General features: G+C 42.1%; 3 protein-coding genes across 8 annotated transcripts in view; 1 reads left to right on the forward strand and 2 right to left on the reverse strand.

The window, feature by feature from the left end:
• LOC111250107 (eukaryotic translation initiation factor 4E type 3-like) overlaps positions 1-9,787 on the forward strand; it is a 16,491-nt gene extending 6,704 nt beyond the window's left edge. For 3 of the 6 annotated variants that reach the window (XM_086985870.1, XM_086985871.1, XM_022804822.2), the window contains 3 exons: positions 7,736-7,967; positions 8,207-8,429; positions 9,153-9,787. In XM_086985870.1, coding sequence (XP_086841996.1) covers positions 7,736-7,967; positions 8,207-8,429; positions 9,153-9,247 — 550 coding nt within the window. In that variant the 3' untranslated portion in view covers positions 9,248-9,787. Of the gene's footprint in view, positions 1-5,990; positions 6,400-6,428; positions 6,546-7,735; positions 7,968-8,206; positions 8,430-9,152 lie in introns of those variants that run through there. The other 3 variants (XM_022804824.2, XM_022804823.2, XM_086985872.1) reach the window with 3 other exon arrangements.
• Tace (ADAM 17-like protease Tace) lies at positions 948-5,979 on the reverse strand. The gene has a single exon (XM_022804811.2). It carries the CDS (start codon positions 5,157-5,159, stop codon positions 2,286-2,288), a length of 2,874 nt encoding a protein of 957 aa, XP_022660546.1. The 5' UTR covers positions 5,160-5,979; the 3' UTR covers positions 948-2,285.
• A 345-nt stretch (positions 9,788-10,132) lies between the features above and the next one.
• Brd8 (Bromodomain containing 8) lies at positions 10,133-19,532 on the reverse strand. Its single transcript, XM_022804810.2, has 6 exons — positions 18,967-19,532; positions 16,991-17,214; positions 13,732-15,342; positions 12,711-13,278; positions 12,102-12,442; positions 10,133-11,335 (listed from the first exon to the last, which is right to left on the reverse strand). Exons 1-6 carry the CDS (start codon positions 19,223-19,225, stop codon positions 11,144-11,146), a joined length of 3,195 nt encoding a protein of 1,064 aa, XP_022660545.1. The 5' UTR covers positions 19,226-19,532; the 3' UTR covers positions 10,133-11,143.
• Between the last annotated feature and the right edge of the window lie 11 nt (positions 19,533-19,543).

Below are 19,543 nucleotides of genomic sequence, written 5' to 3' on the forward strand. Positions count from 1 at the left end.
TGGATGATGATGTACGTAATAGCGCTTCGGTAGCCTAACAGGGAAAAAGGGGGAGGGTAAGATCATGCCCTATAAGGTAAAACCTACAAAACTTCACTCATCATTAATTGCGGTATCAAAGCTATATATATATATATATATATATATATATATATATATATATATATATATATATATATGTAGTTGATAAGTCACCATCTTTTGTCACTGTAATGATTATGTACACGTGGTCACCTCTTATGTACATATTGAGATTCCCTAAGGCTGCTGAAAAGATCAGTATCTGAACGTGTTTATATGAAGAGAACCAGATACACACGAGGAGCCATTCTATCGGTTAGTCGGACAGCTTGGCTAACAGCTGTCATGTTGTATTATCTGTGTCCACAGGTTGAAGAACCGCTGTTTTTAGAGCTGCTCGAGGAATCACTTAGATGAAAACGAATTTAGAAAATGTTGCAAATCTACATAAGAGCATGCTGAATGCATTACACTTGAGAGCAAAAAAAAAGTTGGCCATCATACTATCAACTAAGGATCAAAAAACACTTTTTTTCAGATCATTAACTGATCGTTTATCCCTTTCTTATGTTTTCTTATACAGCACCACAAAATCGAACTAGCTCGATGCATGTACACACTGTTACCCATTCGAATATCGACCATTTTAAATGTTTGATCACTCATATTATACTTATTATTCGTATTCTAATCACCTGATATTATACAACGGCAGCCGTTGGCGACACGCCCGCTATCTGTTGCCTGGAATATAGCTTTTTTTTCTCTCCATTACGAGTGGTTACTCGCTTGCGCCTATAGTTTAAATTATATTACTTTAATTACCCTTTATCCCGTTTTGTTATATACCAGCTTTCGGAATTGTTTCTACAATTGTTGTTGCTACTGGTGCGGCCGTCGTTTTTATTAGGAGTGCAATTCGGCTATTTAGGGAAACTCGCAAGTTGATTGCACTTAACACGTTGCACATCAAACTGAATTTATTTACAGCAATTGTGGGCACTTCAGTGACTCTTCCGCTCGCCCAACCCGTAATTACTACACTCAAAATCATCAAAGCAATCGCTTCCACAGTCAACTGTACAGAACCAGGGTTTTTCGTTATTATTTTCTCAGACTCGTTCTCCAGCTGTTAGTGTCAATTGGCGTTTAGTGCCTAACCGAGCAAGATTTGCTGCACGTAATGAAAATTAGTCATCTGTTCAAGCGGTCAGTTCTCTTCCATTCGTTCTCTCATTCTTACCGTTTGTGGTATTGCTGCTACTGCCGCTGCTATGGCTGTTACCAATATTAAGGCAGGGTAGCAGTTCTACGTGCACGTATTCCCTTCGCGCATTTCAACACGCAATATATGTACATGGTACCAAGAACGGTAATCGTACTTTCTGAGGCTGCCTAGAATTGGCTCGAAACGCCTTAAACAACCGTCTGGTCGAGCGTCTATGCTATACCAACAATTCGATAATTTCGCCCACAGAGGCAAAGGGGCGACGACGCCTTCTCATCTCGAGTAGCATCGAAGTGACTGAACACTTCGCTATATGCAGCAGTATACAATAACTGTATTTGTTTTTATTAATAGCCAAAATTCACCATATTATTCACTCATTTTTGACATTCATTCATTCGTTTGTTCCTGAATATAGCAGAGGTTATCATCTCCGTGTCGACGTTATCGATGGGGACGAGACTTCAAGGAGCCAGCATTATACACATAATTAAATAGTAATCCTTGAACGTGTATTACCTCAGCGTTCTCAACATTATATAATTATTCACAAATCGAACCTCATCGTGACCTCAGCCTATATCCAGTCAGCTGTCATCTCCGACTGATTTAGAGACAAGTTACAATTACATACGTAGTTACAATTACGAACACTCCGACCCCACACTACAGTCACTTTTTTCCCTTATTTTTATTCTATATCCTACCTTACAACGCTGACCTAATAGTTCACGACAAAAGATAGAAACACTCGTCTTCTTACACTCCGCTCGCATACGCTTTGGAATAAAGCTTCATCATCAGCATAATTCTTAATATCGTCATCAGTGTTATCATATCAATCATGTGAAACAGCCACCATTTCTATCTCGCTTTCGATGTACTGCTGGCTATATGTATATGTAGGTAACAACAAATGTTACTGCCTTTAGGTTTCTGTTTTTGCTTTTTACTGCACTCGATTCAATTCACCATGAATTGAATTATCCCGTTTCTCGCGCCACCCCGTTCATTCTTGTTGACGTTTTGTTGTGGACTAGAGATAGTCGCTTCTTTCGTGTGACTGTGTGTGCACATGGCCTGCATGGCCATGAGGATGGGTCCCTCGAGGAGTGCGCGGAGGCCCGTACGTGAACCCGTAGTCGGGTTCGGGACCCATCACCACTTGGTATCGTGCACCAAGGTGATGATTCGTCAGCGAGGGACCCGGGCTAGCGGCAACATGCGGATAGCTGGACATATGATCAGCTAAGTTATGCATTTCATACTGACTAAGATTGCGTTGATCCGCATTGTGAAGGTAGCGCAGTTGGTGTGCGGCTGAATCACGGCGCCGTTCTCTAACCCCCGCCGGAAGATAAGGAACGTCGCACTTGGGGAGGTACTGGGAACCGGCAGTTGGCAAATAGGTAGAAGGCGGGGGCGCCGGAGATGAGGTAGCTTCCACCATACAGCATTGTACAGGTGGCACTCGAATCTGATGCTGCTGTTGAATTGGGGCTGGAATAACTGTTGTACGAACTGCGTGACCCCACTGTCTCGACTGAGGGGTGAGTAGAGTCGATGAGGTCGACGATGAATTACTGCTGCGACGATCGATAGTCGCTGATGGCGTGGCTACTGCCCGCGTTTGCATCGAAATCACTTTTACATTCTTCGGTATCTTGATCACCTTAATACCGGGATCTTCCGGCAGAGCAAATGGTAATCGCTTTTCACTTGCCGGCTCGCGGCTTTTGGCCCATTCCTCCATCTCCCGGAAACGTTTCTTATCCGTATAACTAATGAGGCAGGACACTGGTATCCATAGAATGGTGACGAGAATGAGCACAAAACTGACAATATTGTCATGCAAGAACTTCAGTACTGTGTTAATGTCGATGTCCTCGATAATATCCCAGAATCGTTCGACGATATCCTGAACGGTCTTTTTACATGAGCCTTCCTCGCAGAATCCGTGTATACATGGTGTTCCGTCGTGTAACACTTCGACGGGCTCGACTGGTTGGCACGTCGAGTTTTGATGTGGCCGACAACACCGCTTACAGGCGTCGGCCTCATTGTCACACATGCACGAGGTTTGACCGAGCGTCTCGCAATAAGGCAAACAGTCGCCAGCCCGACATTTGCCGCGATCCAGACAGGCGGAATCGTCATCCTGCGGTTTGGACGGAGGACACTCGGCACTCTCACCTGAGCAAAATGCCTCTTTCTTGCATGCGTTTGGCATGGCTTCGCGGCAGAGTATACCCACCTCCATATACTGACAATCCTTGCAACATGGCGAATTGCGGTCGCTGCATTTGGCTCCTGACTTGAGCTTACATTGTGCCGTACAGCAGGGATCACTGGTTTCTGACGAAGCACTTAAACCGGCGTCGCATTCCTCACCCTCCTCAACAAGAAGATTGCCGCAGAAGCTCTCCTCGGGCTTGGAGAAGCATTTACCAGCTTTTGCCAGTAGTACAGCTCGAATCGAGCGTACACTGCATGGCGAAAAGCGTTTATTATTGACATCGTATCCGGACACCGAATATGTATACATAAGGTAAGAGCCACCCTTCTGGGAGTCGGGACTACATTCGGGGAGGTCAGGGTCGTGCTCACTTCCCCAATTGTGCCCGAATTCATGGGCGGTGACCAAGTCCGCCTCTCGGGTGATGACCCTGTGACCGTAATGATTTCGGGAGGTGCTCAGCCCCGAGTTGAGGTAAAGTGTATGCCCATTCTTCACATAGCCAGGACTGCAAATACCACCGACTGAGTTCTTGCGTGGCGAGCCGACGTACGCCAGTCCGAGAATACCTCCCTCGAACTTTTGATCTGTGAACAGATGTGCCAGACAAAACCAGCGGTGATTTTCCGAACGAGAAAACACCTCTAGCAGCTCACGAACGTTCCAATTTTTTCCAGCCATATTATAATGTTCCTGACCGTTCACTACTGGGGTAGGTTCAGTGTGTACCAATACTTCTTGGATAACAAAACCCATTCCCCGAAAGCCCTGTTGTCGCTCATTGTCCTTCCACTCTGTGTCGAGAAAGATCTTATTTACGCGATCGATTAACGAGATAATGAAATTGATCGTACCTTTCTGGCTTTTCCCGCCCATGTTTTCGTAAAATTTGTGGTCAGCCACAAGTAGTAATGAACACCGAGTTTGTGTGGGCTCATAGCTACGAAGAGGCTCACCGACAACGGGATCCCCTTCAGGACCTTCCTGAACGAGGTCGCGCTTGCCGAACATGCGACCAATGTTTGCTATCCCATCTTCGTGAATGGCACCACAGAAACGCGACGGATCAGAATGAGGTTCCGCGCGCTCCCAGCTGTAGATAACATCGGAGGCCCGGTACACAATCATATTGGTGCCATTGCTTAGATCTTTGTAAGTCCCTTCCCGAAAGTCGGGATGCTGGAGTGCTTCAGCGTGTCGCCATGACGGCTCGACAACATACACATCTTGGGGTAGTCGAATTGAGGCCGTAAGCAGACCGTCGTCGAGGTGGGCACTTACGTTCGAATCTACTTCACCCAGCAGTTTCCCCTCGAAAAACTGCGAACTATCCACCCATACCGGACGACGAGCTCCTGTGCGATCAACGGTGTATGCTTTGAACTGAGCCGACAGCAGCCCTTTGGTAGGTGATAGAATTAATTGAAAGCTACGGCCCAGTGCGCGGAAGCTGACTTCCTTGCTGCCTCCGTTGCGGGCCACCTCTCGCTTGGATAAATGACGAGTGCGCACCTCCGACAGGCTCAACGTTTCAAAGTAGCGAATTTGGCCATCGAGCGCGCCAAGGGGCGAGAGACCCTGCGCGCACAGCACTAGCCTGGATACGCTGTCAAGTCTAACGAACCACAACCACGCAATCAGCGTGTGATAGAAGCACGCTCGCCGAAGGTACATCCTGCCTGGCGGCCCCCTACGTCCGAGGCACTAGCCACGGCTGAACTATTCCATTGTGCTTGCTTAACAATAACCGTAAAAATATTCAACTTGCCAACTACGGACCCGATCGTTTTGAGCGATAACAATTCGCGTTACACTGCACCAGTTCACATCACTAACGTCCATTTGTGGTGGACGACCAGCAGTGACTATCGCCACCAGCTGAGAGGGCCCAGCCTCCGCCCTGAGCCGCCAGGGGCCACCTTTAGCTTTGATGCCAGTTGTTGTAATGTTGCACATATTGGCGGTCACCATCGTTCGCAGAGCAACGCATCGTTCCAACGAACAATGCTCCTCTAAGGATAGACAGGCTCATCAAACGATTTGTCGGATGAATGGACAAGAACAACACGTTTCTGGACCCCTGCCGTTTGTCGTGACCCCCAACAGCAACATTCACTTCAAAAGCAACGAACGGCCAGTTGTGGACCATTAACTAGCTTAAACAAGCAAGCAAGGTAACGATAACATCACACTGCAGAACAGTACACAACGACAAAAAATAAAAGCTGTTAAGATTGTAACAGCAGCAACAGAGCCACGAGAGCGCCGATAACGAAGCCGACCAACGGCAGTTACAGCTTACACTGACCTTAGTACAGGTATATACTGGTAACAAATAGTATGTGACACAGAGTGCCAGCCCTTACAGCAGCAACAGTAGCTCTCTTACACAGAGCCCCAATCGACGAGGAGACGATGGCAAAGCGACACTGTTTTGATGATGAGCTGCTCCTTGTCTGTCTTCTCGAACTGCGCGCAACTACCCAACTACCATCCAATCATCAGCTGCACTCTCCCCTTCGCGATTGCACCGTACTGAGCCTGGCCGATATCTGTGTGTGTGTGCACCGAAGTGCTGCTACTGCCACCAGTCTTCTCTCCTTCTGCTGGGCTTGTCAAGGGGCTTCTGCTGTTTGCTCGCAGACGCCTCTCGATGTGCGCCTGCTGATTCGTAAATTAGCGCCTCCATTGTGTCTCACCGCACAGCAGACGCAAACAGAGACGGCGAGATAGACAACGAATCATGTGTAACCAGTAACATTGAGCAACCAGCACAGCATAGCAGCGTCCAGTGTTCCTGGTACCCCGTATCTTCATGTGCGCTCAGCCAGCGCGCGCACTTCCTGTGGGCGATAGTCCGCGTCGAAAACAGATGGTCACGCATGCGTAGAAATGACCCGCGAGAGAACCCTGAGTGAGTACCAATAGATGGTGACACATTATCCTTTTTTGAAAACTTGTGATGGGCGCGAAAAAAACTGTAACATTCTCAAGTAGAGAGTTGCTGTAGCTATTATTATGCGCTAACTATTTAATGTGCGTGTTTCTGTTACATGCAAGGTACGCCGCTACAATCGTAACGTAAATTGTTTGGCCAAAAAAGAAGCATGTATGTAGATTGCAATATAAAGATTAAGTGGCTTTTGCTTAGTCTCCCTCATCCACTGCTTTTCCTGAAATGTTTGTAAATTGTGCGGTAGCTATCTAGATAAAAGAAAGTGACTACATGTACACTTTGGTCTATTACGGCGTAATATGGCACTCAAGAAGCCACTTATAATACCTACATCGCAGCTGTCAGGAAGTACCCTAAAATGTAAGGCTTATATGAAGGAAAATATTATGCATATGTAGCCAAAAGCGATAGCACAACAACAAACTGTTTACGCGCGTGTACATACATGAGGTGTACCCTTAGGGAATGATGTTGCTCTTGTTACCAGGCGTCAAATTTACTATAGTAGAGCAATCAATACTACGCAAAAATATACATTTACAAATACAGTGGTTAACCTTCATGCAACACAATCCGAGATGTTCTCCTAGGTCTGTCAGGGTGAATTCGCTCTCACCAACAAATGCTGTACAAATCAATCAGACGCAGCGCAAATCTAATAAATAATAACAACAACCTATTTTTGAATCAACAACATCTGATTACTCCATTTTTATTTTTAGTGTCGATTGTTAACACCATACAGTTAATAAAGCTAATAGGTAGTATCTATATATAGGGACTATAACTGTGCAGAACTGCGCCGGCTACTGATATCGTATTGTGAAAACGAAGTAAACTTGAGAAATCAAACCATTAACTAGCACTTACTCAGCACCGTTATTTTCGCATAATGTGGTTGTAACCGTCAACGAAAACATGGGATCTTCTGCTGTAGTATCGAAGCAACCAGTCACATTTGAGCTATGCAGCTCAGCAATTAGCATGTTTTTGCCAGTACATGCGCAAGCGATGTCTTGAGATTCGATTCATAATGAACGACCGAATTAGAATTCCACTAATAACAACCCATCCAACATATCGCTGTTTCGAACATCTGTGACAACCGTTGCACGCAGCAGTAAAAAATTATGTTCAAATAACAGTTACCGAGACTAGATGATAGTATAATGTCAAATATATCGAGCGGATTGTATAGACGATCCCTTTGGTAGATAGGCGATAGAGACATGGCTTTGTAAAGCTGTTTTGTGCTAACGGATTCTTTTGTCTCTTCCTCTGCTGTCTTCGTCAGTACTGACTGCCGTGGTCTTTCAGCAGAAGACTATGAACGTAATCTGAAAAAAATCTACACAGTTGACACTGTACAGACATTTTGGCAGGTGTATAACAACATCCCATCCGTCAATGAATTAGGTCCAAACTATAGCTACCACTTGATGAGGGAACAACATCGGCCGATTCGCGAAGATGGCGTACACAAGGACGGCGGAGCCTGGAGATGCAGATTGGCTAGTAGCGATACTGTAAGTATTTCATTGTGTTGCAAGGGTCTTTAGGACTATTGATTTTACTATTTAACTTGACGATCTACTTCATTAGTCACTCTACTTGCGTGACTTTTAGTAAATTAACTACCTATCGAAAGGTTTGTATTCGTCGTAATCGTATGATAACTAGATGTTTACTGTATTTCGATTTCTGTCATAATTTCAATAGATAAAAATATATTTTGTTGTTTTCTATGGCACATGTTTCTTTTTAGAAAGCGATTTGGCAGGAGCTGCTACTTGCAGCTATTGGTGAGCAGCTCACCGATTCGGACAATCCTACCGAACTACTTGGAATCTCGGTGGCTTTGCGAGATGGCGACGACATGATTCAACTGTGGCATGCCAACGCCTGCACTGAACAGACTTCAAAAATTCCAGATAGACTTGAACATGTACTACCTTCCGGCTTCAGATTCTTGATGCGGTTCTACAAAGGTAATAAAACTGAAGCGTTTGTAACGAAATCCGTGGCCAGTCTGCAACTTTTTGCTACCATTGAACTTTCCCTTTCATAGGATCACTTGCCCTACACTTATTATTCGAACTCTGCAAATGAGGATTATGAAGTAGATGCGCAAACTGTTTTTGCTAACAATTGATTAACATAACATATTGACCATCTTTTATTTGGTTATTACTATTACTACAGTTTAATAAAGTTATCGATAGAATTTCTACCTGGGTGAGCAGAGTGTAATGATGGACATGGCCGCGGTAAGAGTGTAAGTAGAACAAAGCATTCATGACCTTCATGACTGATCTGTGTAGCCAGTCATCAAGCAGCTTTTTAGCATCGCTTAGTAACGCCTTTTGGAAGTACTCGTGATGCAAGTTAAATTGTTTAGGCAACTTTTCTCTGAATATTCGACGAGTGTCTGTCTGCTTTCACTACTCTATAAGCCTAATGTTTTTGACTGCGAATACAGATGTTTACCTCTTTTGAATTAGTACTATGGCGAATTTGTAGATATTCGTATTTTTACGGGCATCGAAAATTTAGTCTAAAATTTACTGTTGCCGTCAGTTACCGTCCAGAGGACGGATATATGCATAGCTGCAAAAAACCCAGAAAAAGCGAATACAGAATGGAAAACATATGAGAAGCCAAAAAACTAGTTAATTCCTGTTCTATGTATATTTTGTCTTGCTTTTTTCTAGCTCATCACACCATCCATCCATACCGCGGGGGCGGCGGGAGTAGCGCCAGTCACAGCGGACGTCGTGGAAGTAACTATTCTCCGTTATATATTTAATCTGCTTAAATATTTTTTTAGTCATTATTGCCCCACACTAAAAATATCAAAGAACATCGGTTGTGACCAGGGTTCTGCAACGGTGCGCCGAAAAAAAATATGTGAAGAAGCATATTCAGCCGTTATCTTGCAACTGGCCAATACCGCCAAGCATATTCGCCAGGGTAACTGACTCCGTTAATATATCGTCGTCGCGAATTTGCGAAGCTCACAGTAACTGTCGTTATGAATATGCCTCATTATCACTGTCGTACTAATTGCTTTTCTGCACAAAATATAAACAATGAGAGGACATTTAAGACCGTAAAAGTATGTGCATATTGTACACAGGGTGGAGCATGAATAGGCTTACAATGAAGAAAGTTCTAAATCTAGAGATGCGACATACCCTATTTATATTTGCGTATATATAAAAAAAATGGAAACCCTCATAAGCGAATACATATATCTTATAAAGATATAAAAGTACATAAGCGCACACGTCTGCGTACATTATTTATAATGCCAATAAATGTGCGCAGCATATTGTATGGCCATACACTGCGTAGTGTGTTTATTTGTCAACATAACCTTCTATACATATTTAAAATTGTATCAGACAAATGTTCCGCACACTAAACCTATTTCCAAAAAGAACCTATTTTAATTAGATTACTGTGATTAAACTGTGATGTCTCTGGATGGGTTTCAAACTTAACAAAAGTAGGTTAATCATTGTAACCTATGTACTGTCGAATCGATCATACTTACTCATCCTCAACCCTTAATCTAACCCCTAATCAAGTTCCGTGAAATCAACTATCAAACGTCCAATCTATTTGGTATTTACTTTTCCATAGCGTCGGCTTTGTCATTTCAACGGCAGCGAAAATGAATACAGCATGCTCGTTTTTACGAATAATTCTCGGTACGTTTATTTATTTTATTATAATGTTTATGAAATATTTATAGTTAACTCTGAATGTTTTGCGCCTTTAATATACAAATAACGTACCTTATCCTTGCAGAATCACACGTACATATTTGACCTCCACATTTTCATTTCATAGTCATGTTTCCAGTATCTTGTTTGCTTTCTGCCATTTATTACCTCTTTTTTGATTATACAAAAATGCCTACATTCCATATACCATTACATTTAACAAAAATACCTAGACTAAAAAAGACCTGTTCAGTTAAAGTGTAACTCTAGTGATCATCATCAAATCAAACAAATCAAAAGCGCTTCGTTTCCAGCTCGCAACTCCGAGATGAAGCTAGAGAGACCGGCGAAATAGTTTTGATATAAATATTTACAGCGAAGCACAAACGATTTACGACAAAGAAAAATTGCAGCTGAATTCATTGACAAATTTGATTAGGCTTGCGTAGTTCAGAAAACGCAGGATTTGTAGACAATCGTCATTAATGAGTTACACAAAACCATCTTTAAATTATATAGTACTGCTCAGCATTGCTATTCGCGCACATTAGAAATGTAGTCGCAAAGTTCCATAGTTTTTTATTTGTCCATGCCTATACAGATTAGTAGAGCAGGTGATCGGGTGTGGAACTTCTTCAAAACATCAACGTACAACGTTCAATTGAATGCTTCTTGCTGCGGCGTTTCGAATCCAATTAATGAGCCCTGCGGCGACTAACTGGACGTGGTCGGTCTTCAGCTGGCAGCCCGAATTCGCAACCTAGAGTGGCTCAGAGGATTCAAGTTAGCTTTTAACTCAAACACGTCGCTCTTATTCCTTCCAGCCTATTCCTTCAGTTGCTACCCTATATACACGTGCCACGGGATTGCAAGATATTCTTTCATGCCTTTGCATCAGCTGTCTGAATATATAGTGTCCTCTTTTGGCTCAGAGTTCAATTCCTCAATTCAAGATTCGGTGATGTGCTTTATATTCATTTCATCGCGCCGACCCCCGTAGACCTACGGGGTTTTTTGGCCGGCTGTTCCGGGCCTTCGGAATGTCGATGTCGAGCAGCTCGCTTGACGCCAATGGCTGCTCCAAGCCCTAGTAGCAACGGGGAATTTCCTCCGGAGCCTCTTTCTGCGGCCTCATTGGCCATCCATTCCTCAATTTGTTTAATTACCTGAAATATGAAGATAGAGCATCACGTTTTCATCTTTACATTGATCCGGCTTTTATTTTATCTGCACACTATCATACTATATATTGTACAATACTACATATGTAGATGTGCGATAAAACATACATATGTAGCGTGGGGTTAGCTTGTCGAAAAAGCGGTGATTGTTTACTTAACTTTGGTTTTAAAATCGTATATTTCAGCTAGTTTCAGAACAATGCCAAACCATATCAATTTTTAGATACCCGGAAAAAATTAAGAAAAATTAGGTGCAAAATCTATATGCATCAGCAAGATAATCTGGATATTACAGCATTAGACTATCATCTATTTCGGTCTCTGCAGAAGTTTTCATTGGTTAAGATTTCTGGTATTAAAATTTAATTCCAATGGACTGACGCAAAGGTCACCTATCACAGTTGTTCGTCCAGAAATCTCGTAATCTCTACAGTGGTGGTATTACCGGAAAAACAACAGATGGTCGTTAATCAAAATGCTGTAGTACAGTATTATCATTTTAAAGTATAAAATCAAACGGTTGATACTTCTTTAGCAACCCACTATTTTTGTCGATTTGCTTTCCGTTAGGCGAAATTTGATACTTTTTTGTATTTGTGTCCGATTTTCTGCCGAAGTTTTTGTCGATCAGGGGGTTTGAACCAGCTCTTCCCTAAAAGGCATAGCCACCCAGTGCAAATCATTCCCTCAGTATCGCGCGCAATTAATCAATATAAAATTTAGCCAGGGACAACTTTTTTTTGTCACTTACATCCAGTCTCATCTCAATAGCTTTATGATAGACATCATGATCGGCGCTGTTGTACATAATGGCATTCTGGAACATCAACATCATATCCCGAAGCAATTCAAGCGTGGTACGGATAGCGCCAGTTTCGATGCCGCGTCGAATTGCCGTTAAGTCAATGGGCCGATAGACAATGTCTGCATAACCTGGGGCCATCTCATCAGTAACTGGCGTCATAAAAACACCCGCATGCGAATGATTCGCCGCTGTGCGCCACACTAAAAGAGCTGACTTCTTCCAGATTTTAAGGTCACGCTCACGTTCTTCGGCGCGCTCCACGTCCTCATCTTCTGGGCTTCCCAGAGCTTCCGTATAAATACAAACAACAAAAATTTGGTTTTCGTTAATTTCGTTTTGAAAATGATCTCACTTTTTCTGCATATGTGTAGTTTCCAAAAGCGTTAAAACAACTCGACATCGACATCCGTGCAACAGTTGTAGTGGGAATTTATAAAGTTATGTTATTTCTGTCTATAGGAGGTAACGCTTTAGCAAAACAAATTAGCATTCCCGGCAATCGTTCACCTCAAACAAGAGAGACTTCAAAGGCAATGAAATCATATTTTTCCTCACCATTGTCGTCTTTAGGGTCGTCCTCTTTTTCGTCGGCGTCCTTACTCCTGTTACTTTTGAAAACCTGCTCGGTAACATTACGTTCATCCGGCACAGCGTTCGTTCCTGAAACAAGATCTTCATCTTCTGAGACCTCTTCTTCAATCATTTCGTCGACAACTTCCTCTTCAACAATATTTGAAGTTTCATCTCTTGCATTCTTAACGTCGTCCGCTCTCTCTTTTTCCGAGAGCGCGACGACGACAACCGGTTCTTTGCTTTCTTTGTTGTTGCTGTCAATCGCAACTTCCTCCTCGCGGGTTTCTTCTTCGGCGTTATTGGCTGCGGAAGGACTGTTATCATCAACGCTATCTTCACGACTTTCCGTCTCTTGACTATCCAATCCTGATGCTGCTTCATCACCGGCATTCGTATTGCTAGAACATTGGCTTTTGTCATCCGTATCTTCATTTCGTTCTTCACTGACGCTGTTAGTAGTCACAGCCGTTTCGGTACTGGACATAGACGGTACAGCAGTAGTGACTCCTGCTGGTGCAGACCCTGTTGTCGACGACGTATCGTCGTCGTTCTATAAGGTAAAAAGACGGATCGCTTTAGTATTAATATCGATCGTTTTAATAATATGGTTCACTCATAAGTGTGGTATAATACATTCGGTTGGCGGGGCTTTAAGTATAATATACTACAAATTATATATTTCCGTTCAATTATGTGTTCCGTTTACATATGTGAACAGACCTTAGAGCCAAATGTGTTGCAAGCAAAAAGCAATTTAACCCAGAATTAATCTGGACACGCAAATAATAAGTCTGTTTTAAAACGCCCGCTTACTTCTGGCTCTCAAAATAACGTTATGTGTCCTGACGGACTGGTGATCGTAACAAAACCGGTCTGCATCATCATCATCGACTAGAGCTGAACTGGGCTATGCTAGTTCGCGTTAGCGAATGCCAAAACAATAGAAAATATTTGATAAACAACTAGCTGCGTGGTGGTCGATTTGAAAATCTTTTGGTAATACCTTTTTAATTGTCTTCGTAGGTGTCAACCTAGGCGACTGTGGCACCTTAGAGGGTGTACTTTCTGGCTCACGAGGTTTTAGCGTAGTTAAGGACTCACGAAGTTTCGTCGGCGTTTTCGGCGGTGGAGTAGATATCCTTTCTTTAGCCACTGTACCTGTAGGGATCCTAATACTCATCTTGGCTCGTTCCTTCTCATTTATTAGAGAAGTGTGTTCTTTTTCTTTGGCAGGTGAAGTCTTAGACACAGCTGAAGTTGGCTTTACTGTTAAAGCTACTGTGGCGGATGCTGATGGCTGGGTGCGAGCTGGCGATGCTGTCGGCGAGGGCGCTTTTGACGAGACAGGGGTAGACTCTCTCGAAGGTGGCTTAGAACACTGCGGCGGTGTTGGCTGAATTTGAATCTCAGCAGAAACAAGTTTCTGAGTTGTCTCCTGGTTGTCCATTGGAGCTGGCGGTGGCTGGCGTTCTTCAACTGCCTCGACTGGTTCCTGTTTTATTTGCGTCGGAAGTGGCGCATCGGGCGGAACTATGTCCGGCTCACTCTTGGTCGCCACAACTTCCTCGGCACTCTGGCGAAGCTGAGCTGCAATCATTTGCTTTTGCTGCTGTTCCTCTGCGTTCGCCTGCACCTTTCCCTGTTCCATGTCCTGCCGCATTTCATCGATGTACGAAACGATTTCAGAATCCGGCACTTCCTCGACGGCCGCAGCCTCCAGCGTTGGCTGGCCACCATTAGCCACGTCATTCATTACGGAGAGGGCATCCTCGAGCAATCTGTCTGTCGTTGTGCATTGCTGTTCCTGCAGCTGTTGCTCTTGCTGTTGATTCTGTTGTTGTTGTTGATGCTGTTGTTGCTGCTGCTGCTGTTGTTGCTGCTGTTGTTGTTGCTGTTGTTGTTGCTGTTGCTGCTGCTGCTGCTGCTGCCGATGTTGTTGCTGCTGCTGCTGCTGATGTTGTTGCTGCAATTGTTGCTGTTGTGACGGTACTTGTGGCTGCTGTTTTGACTGCTGGAGCTGTTCTTCGGTTTTTGGCTCAGAAATTGCCTGCATGGTTTCCGTTAATTTAGTAGCCTGTACAGAATCTTCAATGATTTCCTGCTTGATTTCGGTTACCACTTCGGTTTTGATAGCGACTACTGGCTTCTTGTCTTCCGTCGAAATTGATGAGGCTGATCCAGGCGGCTGCTCGAGAAGTTTGGAAAGGGTCGGCGCTTGCGACGTTGTTGGAGTGTGTACCGGAGTTCCGGGTCCAGACTGTTGGGAATCCGTACTCTGCGAGCGTTGTCCATGCGTCAGAGGCTGCGGCAGTAATAATACAGGAACTGATTGAGATGGCGCATGGGTTATGGACAACGGCCCAGGACCGTGAGAAGTTCGTGGGCTTTGGTTTGGAGAATCGTTCGGGGAGCGCAACAGTGAAGTGAGCAACGACGAAGCGGCCGGAGGCTGGGGAGGTAAAGGGCTTTCAGGGGCCACAAGGGAGTGTCCGGGAAGATTTGAGTCATCCGATTGCATCGAGTCAGAATTGTCGCTAATTGTTCGCGTCTGTTTCTTCGTCTTCTGGGCGGCCAACATATGTAAACGCAATTGCCGTTGCCGTTCAGCTTCCATCTAAATACATAGGTGAAAAGACCAAACATCACAAAATGTAAGCCGGCGTTTTTCCTTGTACATGCCGATTAAGAATGAACCACCTCCTCGAAACATCTGTGAAATTGCATTAGTATCTATTAAAACACTACGTTTACGAAGTAGTGCATTCAAATTGGGAAAAACTTTAGCGGGCTATTTGGCATAACGGGTATGCGCTTGTTTGCCACTTCCACGTATTACACAAAAATTATATGAAAGAAAACGATTAAGTCGTCATGACACTCAGTAATCAAACCCGCTGTTATCAAATCTTTCGGCACTAGACAAACACCCTTATGATTAAAAGCTTCCTTTTTTGGCTGAAATTGGCGGTCTAAGGTATTGCTAGTTTCTCTGCGATGTCTAAAAAATGTGTGGAAGACATTCAGCGGGCAAACTCAAGAAACTGCGGTAGAGTTCATATTCAAAAAACTTGAAAAGCCATCCAAACTGATCCGTTTTTGTTTTAATACCGAAATAATGGGCTATTTTAAAAGAACAATATCAATTGCCAATCAGGTTTTTCAGATAAGCTTAAATGGTGAATCTTTCTAAGATTTTCTGTAGCTTTTTTACCTTTTAAATTTTTTAATTATTTCAACTTGTGTAGTTTTAGGATCTTCGGTTGGCCCGAAACTTGATTTCATTTGAAATTTGAAAAGAATTTGTAGTACATTTAAACGACACCTAAACGGGTTTACGCCTACTAATATTACTCAACGCACGATACTATTAAGAAGTTATTAAGGAATGTAAAAGTATATTTTTAAAATGACTAGCTGGTATAAATTCCGAACTAAAGCTGTTTTTGAGGTTTTCCTGAGTAAGTGTGACCGTCAGGAATGCCACTTTAAGCATATGCAAAATATTATGTTCAAATATCTCCTCGTTTAAATACGGTCCGAAAATAAAATGTAATAGAAACTCTTAATATAAACGTGCCATTTTGTACATATGTATATATAAGAAAGGGTAAAGCTGCTCCGCATTTCGACCGTGTTCAAAACCGGATGTCATCGATGCTAATTTAACATAGAAAATAATGGAATCAAGTGGCCCTAAAATACAGCTCAAATTAGTAGAAACTCATGTACGACCTACGTATGCATGTCGAATTAAACTAAGGTACCGTATTTTTATTATATCACATATTGTTGTTGTCAATAACGTATCAAATATTCTAAGACAATTCTGATCGGCATAATGCACTGCTCGAACACAATCCAGACCAAGCACCTTGTCTATATGAAAAAATCGTTCCTTATATATCCACATCAGTCAACATAGCTGAACAGTACTCAATTGAGCCTATAGGTCTCGATGAAGTATTTCCGGTTGTGTAATAATATTATTATGATATATAGAATATTATAATATATTATTGTGCTTAATTATGCAAAATATATTACGATAAACGTCTCGCTAATACAACAATATGCAAACTTAAAGCAAAACTGGCAGCAAACGGAGCCACAATGTTTTAGTGAAACTACGGTATCATAACACACTCACAACCATATATAACATATTCACAATTTCACGAGATAAGTTTATGAACAAAGTACTTGATACGAAATAGGAAAATAGCAAATGTTATTAAATATTATTCAATTTAAATGCTACCTACCTCTCTGTCCTTGAGCCATTTCTGATGAACGGATTCTTGCCGCAATTTTTCCTCTGCTTGTTTATTTAATTCGTCAATAAGTTCGTCGATTTTGTCATCCATCTTTCCGGCCGTAATGAGATCAAGCTCTTTTCGTAGCTTTTGATGGCGAGCATATCCTTCAAGAACGAGCTTTTCCAGTTCCGCAATTCGTTCCTGAGCAAGCTTCTTCACTATAAGCGAACCTTGGTGGAATAGAATCATATTACAAATAATTATTATCCTTTTGTAACTAGCCCTTGCATAAATTTTATTTATAATATTTTAGTAACGTTTAAAAACTAATAGTCTACTTAGAATACTTTAAAGTGTGGAGAAACCCTATCAAAGTCATAACGGAGCATTTTTAATACAACCAGTAGAATATATATTAGTAGATAGATATATATTAGTAAATAACTATTTGTAACTCAGCCGTGGAATTTACATAAACGCGAAAATTGATCTAATATGCCATTTAGGCGACCCATGATTGGACGACCAAAGCCTATTTTCATCCATTTTGGATTATACATTTTTTTCTAGATTCACTTAATGGCCTTGACACCAGCTAAAAAGATGCCCTAAAAATTCCGCGACATGAGCATACCAGAAGCTAACCGAAAAAACGTTGCCAAATAAAGCAGTTTTAGTTTGAAAAAAACCTGAATTAGTTTCAATACCTGTTTCTGCCATACAAACTGCACAAATGAGATTGTCAAAAAAAGAATGAAGCCTAAAGTCTCCTAGTAGTTCTTGCGAAGAAAGCGCATATTTAAAGAAAATATAATTTATTCTTTAGATAAAAAAAAATCTTGATATTCGTCAAAGTGGTCTCAGATCTGGGGAAAATCGATTTGAAACTAGGAAATATAAAAAACTTTCTAACTGACTCGATCGTGAGTTACGAATGAATTACTTTGGGCACTTTTTCTGAGTGGCTGAGTGTCTGTGAAACATCAACCTGTCGAGGTGTTCATTTATGAAGTTTCGCACATTGGACAAACAATTAGACTTAATTTTTTTTTAAAGTTTCTTTCATTTTCTGTCATGGAGTATGGTGTTTTCCTCAAGTAGTTAAAAATTTTTAAAAATACTGCTGTTTTCACATTGTTTTCTGGTATAACTTTTCAAGCCATCCAATATTTACGTAGAATTTTCAAACAGATAGATTCAAAACATGTCTATACGACCGTTATAACAAGAAATTGTCTCTGTCACGACACAGATCCGTCTTTCCGAGTTTAATATTCTATAACAGCTCGTACCAAAAATGTCCTTTAAGGTTTTTTCATCACCGCATAAAATGTCCTACATTGTATATATTTAGTAATCTTTAATTGTTGACAATTATATTCAAAGCTGCGCACATGCAATTATACAGAGAGCAAATACAAACCCATCGCACTCTTGATTTCTGTAAGCAATGCACTGACTTAGTTAAGAAATATAGCCCAAAAATTTTATGCTTGTAATTGAATTTCTTTTTTTGTGCTCATCGGTGCTAAACGGAGTTAATGTGACAGGTGAAACTAACGCGCATAAGTTATTGTTGATAACAATAACCCCAATAACTTCTGAGAGTGAATCAATAAAAGAACACTGACTTATACAACACTCCTCGATCTAGCCTCATATCTATTTAGTAGTTATAAACGGAAAATTATAATCATAATAATAAGATAACGTGATACAATTATGGAGTCCTCGTAGAAATTTAAACAAAATTGTGGCATATACCTGATACTAAGCGTATTGGTCGATTTGATAAAGTTATTGATAACAGAAGTTATTTTTTAATGTTGGAACGAACTGAGAGAACTACGATAATTTCTCTCTCGAGCATAGTGCATACTATAGCCAATTCTACCAATTATTTTGTATAACAAAATATTTACTTCTGTTTTGTATTATAACAAAGAAAAGAAAGAGAAAAAGAAGAAAGACATCCTATATACCGGGAGTGGCAATATCTTCACCGCGTTTTCTCTTCGGATGCTCGACATTCTCCAGTAGGTATCCATATTGTAACGCACAATTCTTCTGCGAAAACCAGTCCGGTGGCCGATTTGGTTCAGCGAACGATTTGATTTGCCGGCTCACGGAAACCCAGTTCTGGTCCCGGGTTCGCTCGACAGACGACGCTAATGCCAACTTCTCCCGAACTGACCATTGATCCGTTGGACACTTTTTTAATTGATTTGCCGGTAGAGCCATCACTTAATAGGCGCAACCTGTCAGCTACCTAAGTGCGACGTAATGTAATGTGATTCCAGACAATGGTTCGATGAAGAAACGAGTTACACACACGGCTTTGATAGCGATGTTTAGTTTAATACTTTATTCATTGGCTCGTAGACTATTGTTTTTCAGTTAATGCTTCCTCTGGTTTCAAGAAATAGAGAAGAAATGCAGTAACGTGCGTGAGGCGCATCTGCTCAACGCTTGCAGAATCCAATTGAAATATTGCAACACACTAGAGAGATGACTCTCAATGGCGGGATGAGGCTAAACGGCGGTAACGTATCAAAACAC

The sequence above is a fragment of the Varroa destructor genome, unplaced genomic scaffold, assembly GCF_002443255.2.
Source record: "Varroa destructor unplaced genomic scaffold, Vdes_3.0 BEIS01000004.1, whole genome shotgun sequence".
Lineage (NCBI taxonomy): Eukaryota > Metazoa > Arthropoda > Arachnida > Mesostigmata > Varroidae > Varroa > Varroa destructor.